The sequence below is a fragment of the Tachysurus fulvidraco genome, chromosome 2 (assembly GCF_022655615.1).
Source record: "Tachysurus fulvidraco isolate hzauxx_2018 chromosome 2, HZAU_PFXX_2.0, whole genome shotgun sequence".
Taxonomy (NCBI): Eukaryota; Metazoa; Chordata; class Actinopteri; order Siluriformes; family Bagridae; genus Tachysurus; species Tachysurus fulvidraco.
In genome coordinates this window covers 25,078,588-25,102,711 of record NC_062519.1, presented here as the reverse complement: position 1 = coordinate 25,102,711, position 24,124 = coordinate 25,078,588, and the positions used below count along the sequence as shown (strand labels likewise).

The following is a 24,124-nucleotide window of genomic DNA, read 5'->3' as shown; positions in this document are numbered from 1 at the left end:
CCTGAATAAAACAGGTCACATCCTGTTGGAGAAAAAGCATCAAGGATGAAGCCTAACACACTCTTAGCAATTTACCACCAACTATATTTAGCAATATATCTTAGCAATTTACCACCAACTACAATGTGTTTGTAGTTACGTTTAATGTGGAGCATTTGTAAAAGCGGTTAGATGTTGTTAGCACTTACATTATAAAACTGTATCACTGGACAAATACTGATTGGTTGGTTGGTTCATTGATTGGTTGGTTGGTTGATTGACGTTTAGCTACCCCAGACATTTTTGCTGATCAATCATCCCAGAGATTTTTTAAAATGAACACGTATACCATTTCAAATGTTGTTGCTAGAATGATCATGTAGGAATATGGAGAAACACAAGTAACTAATGAAACTTTTACTGCATGTCTATTGTTTTTAATTATTTGATACACTGGAATTGTTGCTCTGACCTACAAATGATTTGTTGATGATTTTCAATTATGCATAGTGTCTGTGAAAGTGTGCTTCTAATTGAGCAACAATCTTAAAACAATTTTTGGATTCCATCATCGCAATGGCTAGAGATCTTTCACCGGGTTCACCCCTGACGGTACCAAGATTTACAAGTTAAGTGGTGAGTGCAGAATATGTCAAATCCCATCATTTTGAGGATGCTGCTGATGTGGCTCACCATAGTAGTGTCATCTGAGAATGGGATTTGAGTCGTGTTGTATAGCAGAGATGTGTGTTACCTCTGGCCAGGTTTGAGGTCCTAAGGTCCCCCAAGAGGTTCATCAGGCTCAGCTTCCTTCCCGGTCTCTGAGATAATTGTGAATAATTATAACTTTTTCATATCTTCTATGTGGAATGAAGTTTCGATAAAATTCTCAACCAATCTGGAAATAAGAATACTAGATTACCTATTTGTGAAGAAATCTTATGAGCTGTACAAATCTTATGGCGTTACAAACCAAATCTTATACCATTATTTCACCATAATGATTATTTTTGCATGTATAATAATGATAACAATCAGTAACTGAAAAGTTGAAGTAATTTTCCAAGAGACTGGACTCCTGAGCACACTCAAACTTCCCCGCAATCAAATGCTAGATGTCCCTTAGGGTTTGACGAGACTAACGACCAAATGCCGTGGCATGGCAGGTGATAGATTACAATCTGTGAGCTGAAATCCTCTTAGCTCCATAAGAAGACTGCGTTTGTCTAATCCTGTAGTAGAGAAGCTTTCTTGTAGCATTACAGCACTACAGCATGGAGGAGTTCCTGATCCCTGAGGATGCTCGCTCTGAGCATGGCTTCTTCTCTCCCATCGGCTCGAGGAAAACCAGACTGGACTGTGGAAAGAACTTGATGCGCTGCGTCTTCACTATATACATCAGGGACTACGTGAAACGAAATGGACTGCTGACTCTATCCGTGCTCGGAGTGTTTACAGGATGCATCCTTGGCTACACGCTCAGGGGATGTGAACTCTCCTCACAGGTACGGCAAGAAATTCACCTCATTAATCGTCCAGTCATATAACGATTATTTTTACTAGACGTTCACAATGAATCAGATAAATAAGATCTTTATAGTTATAAAAGTTATATTACACACAGTGCTGACTGATTTATTGTGGAATGGAGCTATTGCAACTTGTTTATCATATATATATATATATATATATATATATATATATATATATATATATATATATATATATATTTCTAGTTAGGATTAATATTATAGAAAGTCCATGCAAGAAGTTCTTGTTCCTGTTATCATTTATAACACTGGAAACATTTGTTCCGTCAAAAAATTTTTTTTAGCTTTCTTGAAGTTAATGAGACAAAGAAATGCAGCTTCAACAATCCAAAAATGTTTAAGAAACATTATCAATTACACATGTTTTGTTTCCACTATGGTCTGCTGTAGAAACAAGTCATGTATTAGAATAAACGCATTAATAATATTAATAAACCCTAATAAAATCAATCAAAACCTTCTGTCCAATCAGAATCAAGCATTTAACAGGTTTGTGGTATCGGAGAATCATCTGTAAAACGGTCTATATACTGAATTTGTAAAATATTCCCTCATTACTTTCTTTTTTTTTGCTTTCTTTCATCTAAAAATATTAAATAACTTATAAAAAAAACACCATTTAATACATTAACAATTATACACACATGGAAAAAAAGCTGTATGTGTTCATTCATTCATTCATTCATTCATTCATTCATTTTCTACCGCTTATCCGAACTACCTCGGGTCACGGGGAGCCTGTGCCTATCTCAGGCGTCATCAGGCATCAAGGCAGGATACACCCTGGACGGAGTGCCAACCGATCGCAGGGCACACACACTCTCATTCACTCACACACTATGGACAATTTTCCAGAGATGCCAATCAACCTACCATGCATGTATTTGGACCGGGGGGAGGAAACCGGAGTACCCGGAGGAAACCCCCAAGGCACGGGGAGAACATGCAAACTCCACACACAAGGCGGAGGCAGGAATCAAACCCCGACCCTGGAGGTATGAGGCGAACGTGCTAAGCACTAAGCCACCGTGCCCCCCGCGCTGTATATGTTGTGTTCCACTATACAAGTATAAAAATAATTATGAGTGGATTAATATAAACCCTGGTCCTAATTGTGCATGAATGAATCAACACTTTGGCCAATCAGAATTGAGTAATTAACAGAGCTGAGATATAAGTACAGTAAACATCTGTAAACTTTCTCAAAAATGCATCTCAATCGAGGTGAAATCATAATGTCTTTGTTTTTTAAGGCAAAGATTTACCTCTCATTCCCTGGTGAACTGCTGATGCGTATGCTAAAAATGCTCATTCTGCCCCTGATCACCTCAAGGTAACAAACCAGAACTGCTTTTAACCTAATCATCATCTTACATTGTACATTTGAATTTGAAACCGATCCTGTGTTCAGTTTAATGTCAGGCCTGTCATCGATGGAATCCAAGGCGTGTTGTCATATGGGCTTACTCACTGTGACCTATTACCTGTGGACCACTTTCATTGCTGTGGTGGTTGGCATTGTACTGGTGGTGATCATCAAACCGGGCTTTGCGACAGACATGGAGAGCACCAGGCTGGGAGGAGGTCTGGTGATGACCTCAGCAGACGCTCTGCTCGACCTCGTCAGGTTTGAAGCACAAAATTGTCTATATAATGTCTTTATATGTTGTAGCATTACGCTGGAACTAAGAGGCACAACCTGCTCCGGCATGACGGTGCTCCTGTGCACAAAGCAAGCTCGATAAAGACATTGTTTTTCTAGGTTGGAGCACAAGAAGTCCTGCAAAGTGCCCTGCCCTCATCCCCAGTCAACATCTTTGAGATGAACTGCAACACTGACTGCTTAAATCTGCAATTTCGAGGGTTATTTAATGGATAAATAAGTGTTCTAAGCAATGACTATACATGGCAGGAAAACACTCTGTTGTAGTTTTCCACATAGAACATTTAAGGGTTCCTCCGGAGAAAATTTGATTTGCACACGGTTTCAGTAAACGACTGTGATCCTTATGACACGTATGTTAAAAATCTTCTAGCAGTTCGTCTCCTTAGTTCTGTACGTCGATCTTTTCATCTCATTCCTGGTGTTCATCTAAATCTGTGGAGTCTGTGGCATTCTTTCCTACACAATCCGATTAAAGCAGGGGGTTAGTTGGGTTATTTTTAGTAATCTGTACAGTGTTCAGCGCTGATCAGGGAGTCGGCCATTTTAAGGGTTGTCTCTCTTTTGATCGCCAAAACTTTTCAGTGCAATGGAATGTTTGCTTAATAAAAAAAAAAAATCCCACAATACGCTGAAAAATCCAGGGAGCATCGATGCTCACTATGTTCGCTTATTGGAAATGAATATGCTAGGGGAGCTGATTGAGACGCACCCTAAATAAACGATGATCACTGGAGGCTTGATGCTCAACTTATGCCAGTATTCTGATGTTAATAACTTCTCTGCTTTACTTGTGGAAGATGTGTTCTTTTCCCTTTACATTAAAAGCTTGTTTGTGTTTATTTCTGTTGCTTCAGGAACATGATTCCTTCAAATCTCATAGAGGCCACATTTCAGCAGGTGAGCGAGTCTACCTTTTTGTCTACACAATCTATTTCAAAGTCTTTTAGGCTGACGTAATGCTCACCCTTATAATGTTCTCAGAAAAGCCAGTACTTTTTACTATTGCTCCGATTGCAGGCCTTTCCATCTTTGTTATATTATTTTGCAGTACAAGACAGAACTTATTCCTCTTCTTAAAACACAAGACAGCATCAAGCAGCACAACTTGGTTTACTTGATGCCGCACGACGATCATCCGGATGGTCACCAAGTGTTACTGGATCTCACACCACCTCCTGATGTTCACTACAAGGTGTATCCTGGAAGCAGCCACCAAATGAACGTGCTGGGGATCGTCATCTTCTCAGCTACAATGGGTGAGACATGTAATTGACACAAATTCTACGTCGACACAAGTGTCTATGAGGGAAGCAGATTGAAAAACGAACACTCGCATGCTTTCAGGACTCCTGCTTGGCAAAATGGGTGAGCGTGGTGCACCTTTAGTCAACGTCTGCCAGTGTATCAATGAGTGTGTCATGAAGATCATCAATGCAGCCGTGTGGTAAGAGACAAGTAGCAAAAAAATAAAGATACTTAGGATGTGATTATATCAGATCCACTACTTTTAATGTTATAATTGCAAATGTTGGTAAATAATGACAAAAATTATATATTTTTAAAAAATAGTATGAAATATAGAATACATTCATCTTCTACCGCTTATCCGAACTTCTCGGGTCATGGGGAGCCTGTGCCTATCTCAGGCGTCATCGGGCATCAAGGCAGGATACACCCTGGACGGAGTGCCAACCCATCACAGGGCACACACACTCTCATTCACTCACACACTCACACACTACGGACAATTTTCCATAGATGCCAATCAACCGACCATGTATGTCTTTGGACCGGGGGAGGAAACCGGAGTACCCGGAGGAAACCCCCGAGGCACGGGGAGAACATGCAAACTCCACACACACAAGGCGAAGGCGGGAATCGAACCCCGACCCTGGAGGTGTGAGGCAAACGTGCTAACCACTAAGCCACCGTGCCCCCCTATAGAATACATTTCTATTATAATTTCTTATTGATTTCTAAGCTTTAAATTTTCTTATCTTATTGACAAATCTTTTTTTTTCTCCTTCAAGAAATCAATTCTTAACGTGAACAAACTAATCTGCCAATAGAACAAGAACATTTAAAGCTTAAAATGTAATAAAATAAAATGTGTTAAAATAGGTGTAATAATCATATATTTGTCTTTCTGTAAATGTAAAATTTGACTACGTTCAAGATATTTTAACTTGCTACGGTATGTCCATGTCCTTTGTTGAAAGAGATAACATTTGACACTGGAGTAAAAGAAGGCATATCGATAAGTGGCTTAGTGCTTAGCATGTTTTCCTCGCGGTTGTGGGTTTGATTCCCGGCTTCCTCCCTGTGTGTGCAGAGTTTGTATTTTCTCCTTGTGCTTCAGGGATTTTCCTCTGGGTGCTCTGGTTTCCTCCCCCAGTCCAAAGACATGTGTTTAAGGTTGACTGGCATTGAAAAATTATACGTAGTGTGTAAATGAGTGGGCGAGTGTGTGTGATTGTGCTCTGTGATGGGTTGCAACCCTGTCCAGAGTGTCCCCCGATCTCCTTGGATAGACTCCAGGTTCCACTGTGTCCCTGTGTACTGGAGATGGATGGATGGATCATGAACTGATCAGAGATTTGAACTCCCCAGCTGAGCATCTGGTCACTAGCTCAGGCCCTGCTTTCGGTTTGTCTCATTTTCTTTGGAAGGTATTTTCCCTTCGGCATCATCTTTCTGGTGGCTGCGAAGATCCTGGACATGAGTGATCCCTCCACTCTGGGGAAGAAGCTGGGTTGGTACGCAGTGACCGTTCTGACTGGATTGTTTATCCATGGCTTCATTCTTCTTCCGCTATTTTATTTCCTCTTAACACGCAAAAACCCCTTCATTTACATCAGAGGATTGCTGCAAGCTATGGTCATTGCCTTAGCTACATCCTCAAGGTTAGAAAGAGCATTAAACAATTACCTGTTATATTATATCCACTATTGATCAATGTCTCAACAAGCCAAATTTTAAATAACCATCTGGTTATCAGTAATTAGCAGTAATAGTAATAGAAATTAAAAAAAAAAAAAAAAGACACAATCCTTTTAGTATGCTTGGGAATCACCCTCATGAAAGTGTATGTATAAGAGATCAAAATAATCTCAAATTATATTAGAACCATTACAACCTTACTGTGAATGGAAACAAATTTACAGTTTAAAGAGCTTGTTTTTATCCACCTGAAGTTTCATTTTAAAGATTTATGTCATTTCTTGGCTTTGTGTGATATAATTCTCTCCAGTTCTGCCACGCTGCCCATTACTATGAAGTGCTTACTGGAGAACTGTCATGTAGAAAGACAGATTGCACGCTTTGTCTTGCCCGTGGGAGCCACCATCAACATGGACGGCACTGCTCTCTACGAAGCGGTGGCAGCCATCTTCATCGCTCAGGTCAACGAGTATGAGCTGGATTTTGGACAGATGGTGACGATAAGGTAAACATACTGCCTGCTCGGTGCAATGCATTGTTCGGTGGCCTATAGCCAGAGATGGGGGACTCGAGTCATATGACTTGAATCGAGTCAGACTTAAATTACAAATTTGAGACTTGAGACTGGTTTGACAAATATTTAAAAAGACTCGACTTGACTTTGACTTGACATTCATGACTTGAGACTTACATGTGGCTTGCACATGTGTGACTTACTCCCAACCTCTGCCTATAGCATCACACGGGAACTCAAACAGGAACTCAAACGTTACTTTAACACGTTTAAAGTCACGTTTACGTGTTAATGAAACACTGCTGCACAGAAATGTTTAAGAATTCCTCCCAGAGTGACAACTAAAGAACTCATGCTTTTAGATTTTTCAGGTTGCCATGACAACCACTTACTGCATCTTGCTAGGTCCAATAGCACATATACTGTACTATACGGCATAATATCTTAGCAAGTTAAATTATCTTAAATATCGTCCAAAAGATCGACTGCCTTTATTATAGGATTATGCGATAAACCAAATGTAAGATTATTACGAATTAAGCTTAAAATCTTCTTCTACTGTTAGCAGATTATTTGGCTAATTTTAAGCACTAATTACTAGAAAGAAGCATAACTATCTAGCAACAGAACAAGAAAACATAAAGATCTGAAAATAGTTAAGTATGTCTAGAAATAGCAGTAATAGTCTTATATGTGGATTATTATAATCTTATAACAAAGAAATAGTAGATCGTTTTTTAACAAATTCAAGATATCACTTTCTAAATTGTCATTTTTGTCACGTACGGCACTAAATTGTAGTATCAAAATAGTATGATTGAAGCATTGGGTTGGGTCTATTGGGTCCATAGTCAAACATTTAAAAATCGGGGAAAGACATTTTTAAGCATGTTAGATGTTTAAATGTGCTTAAAACCATAAAATGTATAGAATGCATGAAAAAGAGGCACAGGATTAACAGTTCAACACAGGATTAGACGAAATTTCTACTTAGCAAGGTGTGTGTGTGTGTGTAGTGTGTGTGGGAGTGGGGGAGTGTGTGTGTGTGTGTGTGGTGTGTGTGTGTGTGTAGTGTGTGTGTGGAATGTGTGTGTGTGTGTGTGTGTGTGTGTGTAGTGTGTGTGTGGAATGTGTGTGTGTGTGTGTGTGTGTGTGTGTGTGTAGTGTGTGTGTGTGTGTAGTGTGTGTGTGTGTGTGTGTGTGTGTGTGTGTGTGTGTGTGTGTGTGTGTGTGTGTGTGTGTGTGTGTGTAGTGTGTGTGTGCGTGTTGTGTGTGTGTGTGTGTGTGTGTGTGTGTGGAATGTGTGTGTGTGTGGGGTGTGTGTGTGTGTGTGTGGATTTTGTGTGTGTGTGTGTGTGTGTGTGTGTGTGTGTGTGTGTGTTTTTGTGTGTGTGTGTGTGTGTAGTGTGTGTGTGGAGTGTGTGTGTGTGTGTAGTGTGTGTGAAGTGTGTGTGTGTGTAGTGTGTGTGTGTGTGTGTGTAGTGTGTGTGTGCGTGTAGTGTGTGTGTGTGTGTGTGTGTGTGTGTGTGTGTAGTGTGTGTGTGTGTAGTGTGTGTGTGTGTGTGTAGTGTGTGTGTGTGTGTGTGTGTGTGTGTGTGTGTGTGTGTGCGTGCGTGTAGTGTGTGTGTGTGTGTGTGTGTACAGTAGGTGATTAAAACCCACGGCCTGGTCTGCTACAAGCTGCTCCAGCTGCTATTGCTGTTTTTTTTCCAGCTGGAAGATTTTCTCCAGCTTCCTAATTAGCTGAATCAACTGATCAATAAAAGTCTGAGATTTTGTAATTGCTTCATTGTTGTGCTTCTTTCTGTAAAACTTTTCCGCAGTGTCTCATTCGCAGCAGTAATTCACAAGCGATTTCCTTCCTCACAGCGCTTACCAGCTGGCAAAAAAACACAGACAACCAGTTACGCAGCACAGCTTGTATTTTGGCAGCTGCCACAATGCTGGAATTTTCAGCAGGAAGCTCATTAAAATTATGCACGTCTAATTTACTCTCAGCTGCCTTCTGCGTGTGGTGTTTCATTTACACTGTTTAGATTAGCTCGAATCTACTTGTGCCTTGTTCAGAAAATTAGCTGGTAAAAATAATCCACACTTCACACCATATGAAGCAAATTCACTAGACGTTCACTAGATTAAAATTTCCACTGAAAATCTCTCCTTAAAAGTAACCGTCAGCTCAGCACAGGATGTTTTTACTGTCATTCTGTCTCTGTACCGGACAGCATAACGGCCACGGCTGCAAGCATCGGTGCTGCAGGGATCCCTCAGGCTGGCCTTGTAACCATGGTGATAGTGCTGACCTCTGTAGGATTGCCACCTGATGACGTCACGCTGATTGTAGCCATCGACTGGATTCTGCAAGTTGAATATAACTTCTATATCCCTAGTGATGTCCATTTATATAATGAAAATTTATGTCAAAAAAAGTGCTGTTTAGGAAGTTCATGAAACATGAAATATACCTTAAACGATGGACAACAAAAAATAATGTCACGTGACATACGGCTAAGTACGGTGACCCATACTCAGAATCTGCTCTCTGTGTTTAACCCATCCAAAGTGCACACACACACAGCAGTGGGCAGCCGTTTATGCTGCGGCGCGCTGGGGTTGCTCAAGGGCACCGCAGTCGTGGTATTGCCTGCCAGAGATTCGATCCCACAACCTTAGGGTTAGGAGTCAGACTCTCTAACCATTAGGCCACGAGTTCCCAAATTGTTTTTGTTGTAAATTGTAATGTAATTGTTTCTAATACTTTAATATTTTGCTTCATTGTTTAATGATCATGTATACAGAATACGATCTCATATCATTTCTACCACAGAGCTGTTAAATGCTTGACTCTGATTGGTCAAAAGAAGGTTGAGTCAATTTATTAAATAGTTCCAGCTGCGGGGGGCACGGTGGCTTAGTGGTTAGCAAGTTTGCTTCACACCTCCAGGGATGGGGGTTCAATTCCTGCCTCCGCCTTGTATGTGCGGAGTTTGCATGTTCTCCCCGTGCCTCGGGGGTTTCCTCCAGGTACTCCGGTTTCCTCCCCCGGTCCAAAGACATGCATGGTAGGTTGATTGGCATCTTTGGAAAATTGTCCGTAGTGTGTGAGTGTGTGTGTGTGTGTGTGTGTGTGTGTGTGTGTGTGTGTGTGTGTGTGTGTGTGTGTGTGTGTGTGTGTGTGTGTGTGTGTGTGTGTGCACCCTGCGATGGGTTGGCACTCCGTCCAGGGTGTATCCTGCCTTGATGCCCAAAGACACCAGCTGCTTTATCCTCTGCCTATGCTTTCTCTCACTCACCACGAGAAACAGGCAGGGGTGGTGGCACAGGTTTATTGTTGTCAAAGAAATGGTGCTTTACACCTCTACTCTTCTCTAATTTAACCATCTCTTCTTTTGAATTTCATGCCATTTCAGTTACCTCTCCTATCAACCTTGTTATCATTGTTGTCTACCGCCCTCCTGGTCCCCTAGGAAACTTCCTGGAAGAAATGGACTCACTGCTTAGTGCTTTCCCTTCCGATAGCTCCCCCCTGACAGTGCTTGGTGACTTCAACCTCCCCTCTGACAAGCTACATTCTTCTTCCCTCCTGTCTCTTCTCGACTCTTTCTCCCTCACACTCAACAGCTACATCCCCACACACAAAGGAGGCAATGTCCTGGACCTGGTTTTCATTCGTCCTTCTCCAGCTACAGATGTGACTGCTACCCCACTCCACGTCTCTGATCATCACCTGGTATCCTTCACCATCACTCTACCTATCTTACCTAAAACTACCTCTCACCCCCTTGCTCTTACTCGCCGCAACCTTCACTCTGTCTCACCTTCATCTGTAGCTTCTGGCACTCTTTCTTCCCTTCCTGATACTAAGTCTTTTTCCTCACTACCCTTAGACTCAGCCACAGATACTTTCCTCTCATCTCTTTCCTCTACTATAAACTCCCTCTGCCCTATGTTCACTAAACCCAAGAAAACTTCTTCTTCTGCTCCTTGGCTTTCAGATGTGCTGCGCAACAATCGAAGAGAGCTAAGATCATCAGAGAGAAAGTGGAAGAAATCACAACTTGATGCAGATCTTGATTTTTACAGAACACTTCTTGTCAAGTTCTCCTCAGATGTGACTTCTGCCAAGACTTCCTTCTACAAGGAAAAGCTTGAAGCTTCCTCACATGACCCTCGGAAATTCCACAACATCATCTCTTCTCTGCTCAACCCCCCGGCTCCACCTTCTTCATCCTCCCTGACTGCAGAAGACTTTGCTTCTTTCTACCAGGAGAAGATTGAGGAAATCTGCCGGACCTTCACTTCAGCCCCGACTGCACTTACATCTCAGAGTATGGATTCCCCTACACCTTCGTTGTCACATTTTTCAACTGTGTCAGCAGAAGAGATTTTACAACTCATCCAGTCCTGCAATCCTACCACCTGCCCACTGGATCCACTCCCTACCACTATGCTCCAGACCATCTCACAAGACCTCTTGCCCTTCATTTCCACTATCGTCAATAGATCCATAGCATCTGGTCAGGTACCAACTACTTTCAAGAGAGCAAGGGTTATTCCCATCCTAAAGAAACCTGCTCTGGATCCATCAGACATCAGTAACTACAGACCGGTATCACTTCTCTCATTTCTTTCAAAAATTCTTGAACGCATTGTCTATAATCAACTGTCTGTCTATCTCTCACAGAACAACCTCCAAGATCCCAAACAGTCTGGCTTTAAAGCAGCTCACTCTACAGAGACAGCCCTTTTGGATGTCTCTGAGAAGCTACATACTGCTAGATCAGCCAAACTATCATCCGTCCTTATCCTCCTTGACCTTTCAGCAGCGTTTGATACGGTCAACCACAAGACTCTCTTATCCTCCCTCAAGAGTCTTGGCATTTGCGGATCAGCTTGGGAATGGTTTGCCTCCTACCTGGAAGGACGCTCATATCAAGTAACATGGAGGGGAGTGACATCTGCTCCACGCAGACTCTCCACTGGCATCCCACAGGGCTCAGTACTTGGTCCTCTTCTTTTCTCCTTGTATACTCACTCTCTTGGTGAAGTTATTTCATCACATGGGTTCTCTTACCACTGCTATGCTGATGATACACAACTTATCTTCTCTTTCCCACCCTCAGATGCCACAGCTTCTGACCGGATCTCAGCATGTCTGGCAGAAATTTCATCATGGATGACTGCTCATCAGTTAAAGCTCAATCCGAGCAAAACTGAACTGCTGTTCATCCCAGGTGATTCATCCCCAGGTCACGATCTTGCTATATCCTTGCACAACGATCTGATCTCCCCTTCAGCCACAGCTCGCAACCTTGGGGTAACCATGGACAATCAACTGTCCTTTTCCTCTCATGTTGCAAATGTGACTCGCTCATGTCGGTTTCTTCTCTACAACATTAGAAGGATTCGGCCATTTTTGTCCACACAGACTGCCCAGGTACTTGTTCAGTCTCTTGTCATTTCTAGACTGGATTACTGCAATGCACTGCTGGCAGGTCTACCTATGAACGCAATCCGTCCTCTGCAAATGATCCAAAATGCAGCTGCCCGGCTTGTTTTCAACCTGCCAAAGTTCTCGCATACCACCCCGCTACTGCGATCCCTCCACTGGCTTCCGGTAGCTGCACGCATCCGGTTCAAAACACTGATGCTGGCCTACAAAGCCAAAAATGGACCAGCCCCCTCTTACCTCAAAGCCCTCATCATTCCTCGCACTGCACCCCGTAACCTCCGATCTACCAGCACTGCTCGACTGGTTCCACCATCTCTCAGGGTAAGAGGCAAGTATACTACAAGACTCTTCTCTGTACTGGCACCAAGGTGGTGGAATGAACTTCCCATAGAGGTCCGGACAGCCGAGTCACTGGCTATTTTCAAGCGGCGGTTGAAGACCTACTTATTCAGGAAGCACTTCAACTAGCACTTCTTTCCTTATCCTTTGCATTTAAAAAAAAACAACAAAAAAAAACTTTCATTGTAACTTTGAACATATGTTTTAAACTCATGGTATCTTAAGTATGTAACCTAGTGAACCAGCATTAATGTATTCAGTGTTAGAGATTTAAGCACTTATGTACGTCGCTCTGGATAAGGGCATCTGCCAAATGCTGTAAATGTAAATGTAAAGATGCCTGAGATAGACACAGGCTCCCCGTGACCCGACGTAGTTCGGATAAGCGGTAGGAAATGAGTGAGAGAGAGTTCCAGCTGCGAGGTTTATACCAACACGCTCGTTTTAAGACATTCATTGTTACTATATTAACAACATCTTGAAAACCAGGGAGCAGCGATGAAGTTTTCTCTCAGGAGATTATGGAGTGTTTAGGGAAGGAATCTTTAGTGTCAGCAGAAGTTGGGAACAGAATGTTTTCCTTTTTCTTTAATTATTACCCTGCTTTTTTATCTTACGAACTTCAAAAAATGAGAAGTAAATGGCTGATTCTAGCTGTTATACAGCAAGTGATAACTGGGACTTGTGTCACAGAGTAGGAAATATAACAGTCAGTATAGCTGCCTCACACACCAGGGTTTGGGGTTCGATTCCTGCCTCAACTCTGTGTGCATAAAGTTTGCATGTTCTCCTCGTTCTTCATGGTTTTTGTGCTGTGTTATCAGCATCACTAAATTGAACTTAGTGTGTAAATTGATATGTGGATAGGCTGGATGAATGGATTCATGTTTCATTCAATAATTCATTAATGAATATGGTAACTTTCAGCTTCCTGTGATTGAATGTGTTAAAGTAGGCTCTAGATCAGTGCTTCTCAATTATTTTCTGTTACACCTCCCCTAGGAAGAAGTAAACACCTCTCTGCCGTGACTATAAATAGTATCATTTGTCTATAAAATTGTTATAAGTACAAATCTGCATAACATTGTATCCTTATGAACATTAAAGAAAGAAATATAGATCAATTATATTAACTTTATTAACATTGTTTTTTAGTGTGTAACAGAAAAGACTTAAAGTGCATCATTCATTCATTTTTTACCGCTTATTCGAACCTCTCGGGTCACGGGGAGCCTGTGCCTATCTTAGGCGTCACCAGGCATCAAGGCAGGATACACCCTGGACGGAGTGCCAACCCATCACAGGGCAATCACACACTACGGACAATTTTCCAGAGATGCCAATCAACCTACCATGCATGTCTTTGGACCGGGGGAGGAAACCGGAGTACCCGGAGGAAACCCCCGAGGCACGGGGAGAACATGCAAACTCCGCACACACAAGGCGGAGGCGGGAATCGAACCCCCATCCCTGGAGGTGTGAAGCAAACTTGCTAACCACTAAGCCACCGTGCCCCCCTCTAAAGTGCATCAATTTGCCTGAAATTAAAAAAGAATTGCAATCCTTATTTAAACTGTAAACATTTTTTGACCATTTGATACTGAAAAATAAAATTTAATATAATCAATAAATAATAAATTCTAATTGATCAGCAGCATTCAGAAGGACTGCTTTAGATCCACCACGAGTCCAACTAGTATGTTGCAGCTACTGAAGATGAATGGAAGTGTTAGTAAATTGCTGTGGTCAGTGTTGAAGTAAAAGTAACTCCTTTGGGCATCAAACAACTGTATGATTGATTAAGTTCCTCTAACAGAATTCTCCATTGTGTTTAATTCCAAATGCAGAAAACAGTCAAGAGTCTGTAAAAGTATGTATATGCTTGAGGCATGGACTGGAGTGTTTAATCTGTCTTATCTGTTCTTACTTTTTCCTTTCAAAGGGATCGTTTTCGGACAATGATTAACGTACTAGGAGACTCCCTGGCGGCTGGAATCATCGGCCACTTGTGTCGGAAAAAATTTGCCCCTGATAAACGGGTAATTACAAACCAGCTCGCAGTCTATACATCCATAAACAACTCCAGATTAGATTAGATTAGATTAAAACACATTTAAACAGTCATATATTGACATTTAATATTTATGTTGCTACCAAATTAATGCTACATATAAAAAAACAACAACTCATTAGACAAATAGCTGCTTTTGACATTAATCTGTCCCTCCTAGGGGTCAGCCAGTGGATCACACCAGAATAGGAATCACAGCCCAAACATGGACGATGTTCATTTGGCTGAAGTGCCGCTGCTTGCAGGAAAAGACTGCATATACGAGGTGGTGGGAGACACGGTTATTGAGCGACCCACTGTCTACTATAACATCTGTCAAGTTTAACCTCGCAAGTGCCTTACAGCCATAACATTTTATAGACAAGTCACTACCTTTGTGACTCTGCTAGTAGTTAACAGAACAAATGTTCAAGAATTATTCCAGATTGTGTTCATTTAAAAAAAGAAAGAAAGAAAGAAAGAAAGAAAGAAAGAAAGAAAGAAAAGTAATGTTTCATGAAAAGAACAAAAGGCCCTACTCTATAAATGCTGGCATTGCACATTATGAGCAGTTAGACAAAGATGTATTGCCTTAAAACAGACTAAAAGACTGACTACATTTTGTCTTTTACCACTTTGTAAAGTCTAAGATATCCAGAGCTACACACGTGGACAGAATTGTTGGTACCCTTCCATTAAAGAAAGAAAAACCCACAATGGCCAGTGAAATAACTCAAAACTGACAAATAAAAATAATAAATAAATATGTACTGAAAATTGACTGATGAATATCAGACATTGCTTTTGAATTATGCTATCAAGGCATTCTGGAGCAAAATGTGCTGCCAAATATCAGAACGTCTGGTCTCAGTCGCAGGTCATGGGTCTGCCAACAGGATAAAAACCCAAAACACAGTTAAAAACATCCAAGAATGGCTAAGAACAAAACACTGGACTATGCTGTAGTGGCCTTGTATAAGCCTGATCTAAATCCTATTGAACATCTGTGTAAAGAGCTGAAACATGCAGTCTGGAGAAGTCACCCTGAGACAGCTGGAGCAGTTTGCTCACAAGGCCTGGGCCAAAATACCTGTGGACAGGTGCACAAGTCTCATTTATTGTTACAGAAGTCGCTGTACCATCATTTTTGTCCAGGTTCATAACCCTGAACAGATCAGGAATAAAATTGTCACTGAAGCTCAATGGCGCTGTAATTTTCATTCACAAGATGAAAATAGATGAGAGACAAGCAAAGGTTTTCCAGTTTTATATAACTTCATCTGTTTCTAAATGATTTTATGCATCTTAATGCTGCTTGATTGTCTGCTTTAATAATTGCATGAATGTTTAGGTATTCCTAAAAAAAAGTGAGTGTACAGATGAGTATAGATCTGTATTAGGAACGCATTTGTTTGCCTAAAACCGCCAGCACCATCACTTCTCTGACACGTCCTTTTAGAAGTCAGTCAAAAAGAGCTGGTATGTCTGCAGGCTTTTGGCCACACTGAGGCTTTCTGATTATCCAGAGGATTCAAGACAACCGTTCTCTTTTACATACTCATTCAGTCATTTTATGGTTAAAACAAGAGCATAATCTTTCCAGATGCATGTGCAGTATGTAAACATGCTCTGAGAATTGTTTTAGATTTAAAGAAATCTATTACTTTATTTCCGTTATGTGCAATAATTCCATTTTCACTAAACAGGTGTTTTTTGTCAACAAGACTGAGCTGCAGATTTAATCAAACTGAACATGAGTTTGTCTAATTACGTCGTTTAACTTGCTGAAATACAATCACTGGCACTTTAGCCGTTCAATGGTGGCATTAAAGAGATACTGTGAAGGAAGGAAAAAGAAAAAAAAAAAGATTTTACAAGAAAACAATTGTGTTTATTGGTAAATACATAAGATACTACAAGAGCTCAGAGCATACTTCTGATGAAGTAGACAAATGTGAAACACGTACGCTGCATGTCAAGGCTACAGCTAAGTTACATCAAATGAACATGCATATAATGGGGAAAAAATAAAGAAATTTTACACGACTCAACGGTGAGCATAAACCAATCCAAAAAAAGTCAATAAATGTTTATTCTGTTGATATTCAGTTATTCATTATACTAAATCTCACACCAAGCATGTCAAATATTTATATACAGTGTGTAAGTTAAAGAAATTGAAGACTACATTACAGACCAAGTAGGAAAACAAAAACAAACCAATGAATATTTTACTCATATCAAAGAACAGCTTTTTCTTCACCAAATGCCAATTTCTGACAGCTTCTGTGAGGACAACGACCCGTTATACAATTAAAACGAAATAACGACCAATTCCACCGTGTAGGATGTAGGAGAGTTGCCTAACAATTGAGAAAAAGGGTTGATGCAGAAAAGTTTGTTTGTGGTTTAAAAAAAAACTTGCAAAACAAACTTTTCAATATGAACGGCAAAAGAATACAAACTTATTTATACAGCAAAAGGCTTCAAACACAATTGCATAAATCAGCACAATGATGCATACTCTCCAGCTGCTTTGGTCCTTAAACTTAAATCACGATCGATCCGATAAGATTACATGGGGGGATATGTGGGTGGAATATTTACAGGGTCTATACAATAAGGGCTGCGCTCTCTAGGCTTCTAAAACCGGTCATATAGCAAAGCAAATTGATCGAATCCAGAAGTAAAAATGGTAGAATTAGGTTTAAGTGGAGCCACAGAGATGCGACACTGACCATCGCATCTGGTTCCGTCGGCCAAAATTGTCAGACTGACTCGAGGAAATAACCCGCCCACAACAAATGTTCAACCACGGTAAATGCTACACAATGAGACAACTAGTGCTGTGATGACACTGTAATATGACCCTATGTAACATTTACTTATGGTTTGATGCTTTATGGCATCAGATAGTAAATCAAACAGTGAGAAACACTACAAAAACTATTAACATATGAAGATAAAACTTTTAGGCCATGTAGGCCACTCTTTTGAGCCAATTGATTCAATTCCAGATTAATAAACAGCACTATTACTACTAACCTATTTATTTTAACAAAGGTACATTAGTAATTTTTACTCAAACAAACATGGACATAGGAGGAAAGAGACACAAGTGTACAAGTTCCAAAAGCAATCCTTTGTCCTTTTATTTGTGAGACTTGCTGGTCTTGAAGGAGACCTGGAGGACCTTGTCTCCCAGACGGTATCCGTTGAGGCTGGCGATGGCCATGGCTGCCTCTTCGTAATTGGTCATTGTGACGAAACCAAAACCTCTGCATTTGTTGGTGTTGAAGTCGCGGATGACTTTGACGTTGGTGACTGCGCCGAAGGGGCCGAACATCTGCCACAGCAGGCCTTCGTCGCAATCTTGACCCAGATTGTAAATAAAGATGCACCAGCCAGGGGTCGAGCTCCCGGATACGTTCATGCTAGAAACACTACTCATGTGGTCTACACTCATTGGTGAGAACCTAGAGAAACAAGAAAGTTAGATAGCACTGAGGGGAAAGTGTAACATACCACGAGTACTCATGAATAAAAAACTTTTTTCATCCTTGTCAGTAAATTGTCTCAGTCTCACTGTGCAAAAGTTTATATTACCAAAAGTCAATTGTTAATAAGGTGACTGAACTGTTGGTATAGAAGTGAAAGTATAAAATAGTGCTGGTCCCTCGTGTCTACTTATCACAAGAGGGCCACAGATCAGTTCAGAAAATTGTGACCAGTGTCCTTTGACAAAAATCGTAACACATAGAAGTGTGGATAATTACCATTAGTATGTATTATATGTATTAGGTGAGGTAGAATCTTCTTCAGTAAAAGCTCTGTTCTAGTCAAGGTTATAGAGTATGTGGCTTAAATGAATGAATCTACACGAGTTGTCCCCCCCCACCTCTACTTCAGGATTGGACACTGACCTGAACCTCTGAGTCTGGTGATGAACAGGGCCTCCAAAGCGCCGAGACTGTGTGTGATAGAACTGGGAAAGCAGCTGCGAGTTCTTTGCCTGGTTGGGATTTGCTGCAAACTTCACTGTGATGGGCTCAGACGCTCCAGGGGGCTTCTGACCATTCAGACCTTTAATGGCATCTTCTGCTTCAATTCTCCTGTCAAAGCGAATGAAGGCGACTCCACGTGACAAGCCTGGAATGGGATGTGTTATATGATGTTAAGGAAAAAAGAAAGTAGTAAAAAGTAGTTAGAAGCACTAACTTATTCAGACACATGCCTTTACCTGAAGCCTGATCTACCAGCACCCTTGAGTTTATGATGCGTCCATACTGGGTAAATAGGTCTTCCACATCTTTCTGGGTCATGGTCTTGGGCAAGCCACTAATGTAAAGATTGGCATCTTTAATTGAGTCAGAGCTTGGCCTGGCATAAGAGACCTAAAGGGAGAAAAAAAATATTTAAGAAACTCAAACACGCAAAAAATCAATAGTAATGACTGCTTATAGAAATGCAACAAAGCATCAAAAGTCAGAGGCAACAACCATCCCAATAAATTAAATATAAAATCACAGTTGTTTTTACAAAAGATTAAGGAGGAAAAAAATGACAAATTTTCCAATGGATGACAGCATTACATACTAGATCTAAATATAAATAAATGAATGAATAAAAAACAAAAATTCAAATTGAAAAAAGGGACAATTTCCACATCAAACAATCCCTTCCAAGGGGCGAAAAAGTAAAATAAAGTCAACAGGGATTGATGTGCAGGACTTTGGTTCGGCACAATGTCATACTCAAGCAAATGACCACTCCAGCCTCCCTCACCTAAACAAAATCCTTTAAAAAAAATAAATAGTGAAAACCATTAAAAAAAAAAGAATAATAATAATAATAATAACCCCACATGTATTCAAGTGTTGGAGGCAAAACATCATTCTTAAGACTGAGGGGGAAAAAAAAATAAAGTCAAAAGACTTCAGTATAATCCTGTACCGAAAATAAAACTATGCCAGATCGATAAGGAAAGCCAATTGTCAAAATCATAGGGGTCAAAGCCTGATAAACTGAAAAAGCTGACAAGTAAAAACATAGCAGGCAGAGAAAGTAAAAATGAAGCAAAACGAGCAAACAAACAAAAAAAATACTTATACCTCTGTAAAAGTGTATTTCTTACTGAGAAACACACTGGACAGTATTGGGATTTTTCCTTTACTGCCTAGCAAACTACTGGAAGAACAAGTTATATCTATCAGTTTACACATGGATACAAGAACAGCTCTTTGCACGTTACCTTGATAGTTTTAGACTGTAGTCTCAGCCCATTGAGAGTACTGATTGCCCTTTCTGCATCACTAGGGTTAATATAGTTAACAAATCCGTACCCTAAACTGTGGCCTAGAGAAAAAAAAAAAGGAAAAAACAAAATAAAAACAACAAACGATTGTCCACATCCTGCAGACTGAATCAGTTTTCAGAAAGGAAAACACAAAACAAAACAAAGGTTACAATGCAGTAGGAAAAAAAATGTACATGACTTTCAGAATTAGTAAACCTCAAATGAAACGGTTACATTATAGTTTAAAAAAATTAAAAGGTGCATCACACAAGAAAAATAATAAACAGCTTCAAGAAGTTAAAATAAAACACAAGCCAGTCGTTTTACATTTTCAAATTAAAAACAAAAATTCCACATCGATTCACATCAACTCAAAAGAAAAAAATCTTAAATTACAGGTTATTTTACCTTATTTATGGTTAGCCATAACAAAAAAAAACACATGGAAAGGAATGAATAAATAAATAAAAATACTAAGAAACCATACCATATACACAAAAAGGCATACAAGTCATCCAAACGGACAGATTTACATTAAATGCTTCCAGACTCCTTCGGTTAAAGCAAAATGTGAAAAAATTGCATTTAAAAGTTAAAAGAAAAAGAGTACACTTAAAACAAGTTGTTTACAACATGAAATATAGAAACACGCTCACTGGTAAGGTTAGTCTTAAACGTTTGGTGCAGAGGGAAGAAAATCAATAGGAGAAGCAGTTCTACTAGACCATTTTGCAATCCTTACCTCCCATTTTGTCCCGAATAAGTTTGGCAGACTCCACCTCACCGATGCTGCTGAACAGACTACGCAGCTCATCCTGCGACATGTTCTGCGGCAAGTAATTGACTATCAGGTTAGTTTTAGCATCTTTTGGCTCGTCTCCTAAGTGGCTTTCAAAACCATTAGGAAGGCTGTAGGCGTCCTGCTCAAAAAATGAAGGAGAAAGTCCTTCAGGAGTCTAGGAGACACAAATCAGCCATTCAAAATGCAGTTTAATCGACATCAACACTGTTTTATTTTATAAAACGATAAGTAAAAAGTGTTGGTTCTGCAGCATTTGTGCTTGGCCAACCAGAACACAATACACAGGCAGCATTTCTCCCTCTTGTGCATGTGCACACATTACTGTGACCTCAGGTGTTATGAGTGTACATATGGGGAATGGCTTGAAAGCTAAATTGTGGTTGCACTTACCTTCATGCTGGCTCCCTTGCCAAGTTGCTGCAAATCTCTGTCATTACCTTGGCTCTGCACCTCACAAACCTACAGCAATAAAAATGATGTAAATAAATAAAACGTGTGCACACTAAAATAAATAAATAAGCCCATTGGGTGTTTTTATTATTTTGGCACTATTACATAAATCTATTTATAAAGTGGATCTATATTGTAGGTTACCTGGCATCGAGTGTAGGCACAAGTTGTTCATAATAAACAAAATCATCTTATTATGAACAACTTGTGCCTACATGCGATGCCAGGTAACCTACAATATAGATTCACATTATAAATAAACAATTGCTGACTGGAGCCCATCTGTTGCTAAGGACAATTCATCAGCCACCACCCCCTTTTACATTTGTGGAGCAAAAAAACCTTACTGCATGTAATAGTGCCAAACTAATAAAAACAAACACCCAAAACCAAAAAATGTCGAGTCATGTTTTGTTCTCTACACGCATTTGTGATGATGCAAGAAGAACATAAAGGCACAGGGGTTCAATAGAATCATGTGAGCATGAAACTAGACCTGGAGGGGCTCCAGGAACAATCACACATTGAATGGGACCACAGCAAGCATGCTCAGTGTAAAAAAAAACAACAAACAAACAAACTAAACACCACACAAACAATAGTCCTCATCATTGTCTACCATGTGTTAAATGGTAGATTTTTTTTGAAGGAAGTGTGCATCATGTTTATCTATTGCCAGGAGACAGCTCTGTCCTGATGGTGTGCTTTAAAAAAAATAACAATAATTTAATGAAAAATTCACATCATTATATATGCTCGCTACATAAGGGATGGCCTATGTAGTGCACCTAATAACAGTGCTATTTGAGAAGCAGATACAATTCAGTGTACAAAAAATTTTTTTCTGGGGATCTGGTGAGATTACTTACCTTCAGGTATCTTATGTGTCCCCTTCTAACAGCCATGTGTACACCAAACACAACCAAATCACGAACCTAAAAACAGAGAGAAACCAATTCAGTAAAAAAAAATATACACAATGAAACAGAAAAGAATCTCCCCTGAAAGGATTATTGGTGTCCCCCTGCCCAACCTTCAAGAACTGTGTATATCCAGAGTGAGGAAAAGAGCTCAGAAAATCACTCTGGATCCCTCACATTAAGTCATCCACTTTTTATCTTTTACTATCTGGCGGATGATACCGAGCTCCAAACACCAGAAAAACGAGGCACAGAAACAGTTTCTTCCTTTTGGCAATCTACTACATTTACAGCATTTAGCATACACTTTTATTACATTTTTTTTTTCAGTTTATACAACTGAACAATTAACGGTTAAGGCAGTGGCAGCTTGTGGACCTGGGATTCGAACTCATGACCTCCCGGTTGGTATACCTCATAAACAGTTATATTTCCGCGATTTCGCAATAAAAATGTGCAATAATCTTATATTTAGTTGATTATAACCTCCATCCTAGTACATCCCTGCATACAATTTACATCCCATACAGTTTATTTATTTTTTTAGTTCATTATTCCGTACCGTTTTTTTGCCTATTTTTATTTAATTTATATTGCCTGTGTTGCAAATGACAAAAAATCCCTGTATGTTCACGCACAAACGTAGCAATAAAAATCCTTCTGATTCTGAAAGAGTCCCAGAGAAAAATCAGAGATAAATCTAAAATGTAAAAAAAATCTACTAAAAACAGCTACAATAAATACGAGCCTTAACAAGTTACAAATCTCCAACAAAAACAAATACATGTTAAACATAAATAAGCGCGTACCCGGCTTTAGCCTGCTACATAAATGTTAGCCAGTTAGCATAAAAAAACTAGCACACTTTTTGCTAACAAAAGCTCGTTAGTTCGTCTTTAGAAACTATTAGCACTATTTGTCTGTTTCCTCTTCGGTTTTTAATAATACAGCATTAAAAAAAACTTTACGTGTGAACAACGTTCAGATGTTATTCGGCTAGCTACAGTTAGCCACCACAGCTAGCAACCAGCTACCAACCCCGAGAGCAACGTGAATATCGAATGCTAATCTCCTTCAAAAGCGCGCGCGCGCGCACACACACGCGCTACATTCACAGAGAGCAAATAAAGGAACAGATTTCGAAACTGTAACCCTGAGCAACACCAGCAGCTTTCATTCACATTCGTTACCTAACATTTAAACGTAAATCTTTAGCATTTAGCTTCAGTTAGCTATAAACAGACACCGGGCCTCACGTGCTAGCTCATCCTCTACGCGCGCCCTGACAAAGACTCGAACGTTTTCGCTTAAGTACCAAATATACATGTATAGTAAGAACAACAATAATATTATTAATAATAATAATAATAATAATAATACTAAACACGATACCTTATTTCCTCAACGTTAAGCACTGCTGACTTTGTAAATCAAGCGTATATTGCAGTAGCACGACCGAATGAATCTCCTCGCGCTGACTGAACAATACCGAAGCGTCTGTACCGGATGTGGTGAAGAGGTCTGTGCGACTCGCCCTGCCCACTTCAAACAGGCCACACCCAAATAGCTGCCTATTGAACACAGAGTGCACACTATATAGAAAGAGAACTGTTAGTATATACGCTATGTAGGTAACCTATATATAACCTAGAGCGTTATTTGGGACTCTGCCATGGCTGTAGATTTCTGATGGTATCCCAGCGCCATTTCGGCCATGTAAAATAACATGGTAGTGCTGCAATATACAGTATCAGAGTATAATACATTATATTACATGGGCTAAAACTATAGAAATCAATGATTATTATTATTATTTATTAGTATTAGATTTATCATGGACAAGGTTGTGATGGATCTTAAGGCATGAATATACCCTGAATGGGCTACATATGGCACACATTCATATCAAACCAGAAAACCTGTTGGATTCCCTGACAACATGCACACACACAGTAACCTGAGCTCAGGATTGAACTGGCTTCTTCTTTTTGTTTGTCATTTCCAGCATGTAGCAGACACCCTTATATCCTGAGCGATTTTTTTTGTATATACAACTGATCAGTCAAGGTTCAAGGGCCTCACTCACTCACTTTCTACGGCTTTATCCGAACTACCTCGGGTCACGGGGAGCCTGTGCCTATCTCAGGCATCATCGGGCATAAAGGC

The 24,124-nt window shown here is 40.1% G+C and overlaps 2 protein-coding genes across 5 annotated transcripts; one reads left to right on the top strand and one right to left on the bottom strand.

Annotated features, from left to right (window-relative positions):
* Positions 1-31: 31 nt before the first annotated feature.
* slc1a8a (solute carrier family 1 member 8a) lies at positions 32-15,687 on the top strand. Its single transcript, XM_027169869.2, has 11 exons — positions 32-1,484; positions 2,783-2,862; positions 2,941-3,156; positions 4,050-4,092; positions 4,244-4,451; positions 4,540-4,639; positions 5,865-6,098; positions 6,446-6,640; positions 8,875-9,009; positions 14,383-14,479; positions 14,672-15,687. Exons 1-11 carry the CDS (start codon positions 1,254-1,256, stop codon positions 14,834-14,836), a joined length of 1,704 nt encoding a protein of 567 aa, XP_027025670.1. The 5' UTR covers positions 32-1,253; the 3' UTR covers positions 14,837-15,687.
* Positions 15,688-16,359: 672 nt separating this feature from the next.
* Positions 16,360-23,500, bottom strand: elavl1b (ELAV like RNA binding protein 1b). 4 transcript variants are annotated; one of them, XM_027169863.2, is made up of 8 exons: positions 23,351-23,500; positions 21,908-21,973; positions 20,979-21,047; positions 20,529-20,742; positions 19,742-19,845; positions 18,725-18,884; positions 18,414-18,639; positions 16,360-17,966 (listed from the first exon to the last, which is right to left on the bottom strand). In XM_027169863.2, the coding sequence occupies exons 2-8, from the start codon at positions 21,941-21,943 to the stop codon at positions 17,642-17,644; spliced, it is 1,134 nt and encodes a 377-aa protein (XP_027025664.1). In that variant the 5' UTR covers positions 21,944-21,973; positions 23,351-23,500; the 3' UTR covers positions 16,360-17,641. The 4 variants fall into 4 exon arrangements, with proteins under 4 accessions (XP_027025664.1, XP_027025668.1, XP_027025665.1 ...); XM_027169867.2 differs by having other exon boundaries at positions 18,731-18,884; XM_027169864.2 differs by lacking the exon at positions 23,351-23,500 and adding an exon at positions 22,927-22,989.
* Between the last annotated feature and the right edge of the window lie 624 nt (positions 23,501-24,124).

Coding starts and splice junctions, on each gene's coding strand:
- slc1a8a (XM_027169869.2), top strand. CDS start 1,254: ATGGAGGAGTTCCTGATCCCTGAGGATGCTCGCTCTGAGCATGGCTTC. Junction 1,485..2,782: donor GATGTGAACTCTCCTCACAG/GTACGGCAAGAA, acceptor TTGTTTTTTAAG/GCAAAGATTTACCTCTCATT. Junction 6,099..6,445: donor GCCTTAGCTACATCCTCAAG/GTTAGAAAGAGC, acceptor AATTCTCTCCAG/TTCTGCCACGCTGCCCATTA.
- elavl1b (XM_027169863.2), bottom strand. CDS start 21,943: ATGGCTGTTAGAAGGGGACACATAAGATACCTGAAG. Junction 21,048..21,907: donor GACACATAAGATACCTGAAG/GTAAGTAATCTC, acceptor TTATTGCTGTAG/GTTTGTGAGGTGCAGAGCCA. Junction 18,885..19,741: donor TACAGTCTAAAACTATCAAG/GTAACGTGCAAA, acceptor TTCTCCCTTTAG/GTCTCTTATGCCAGGCCAAG.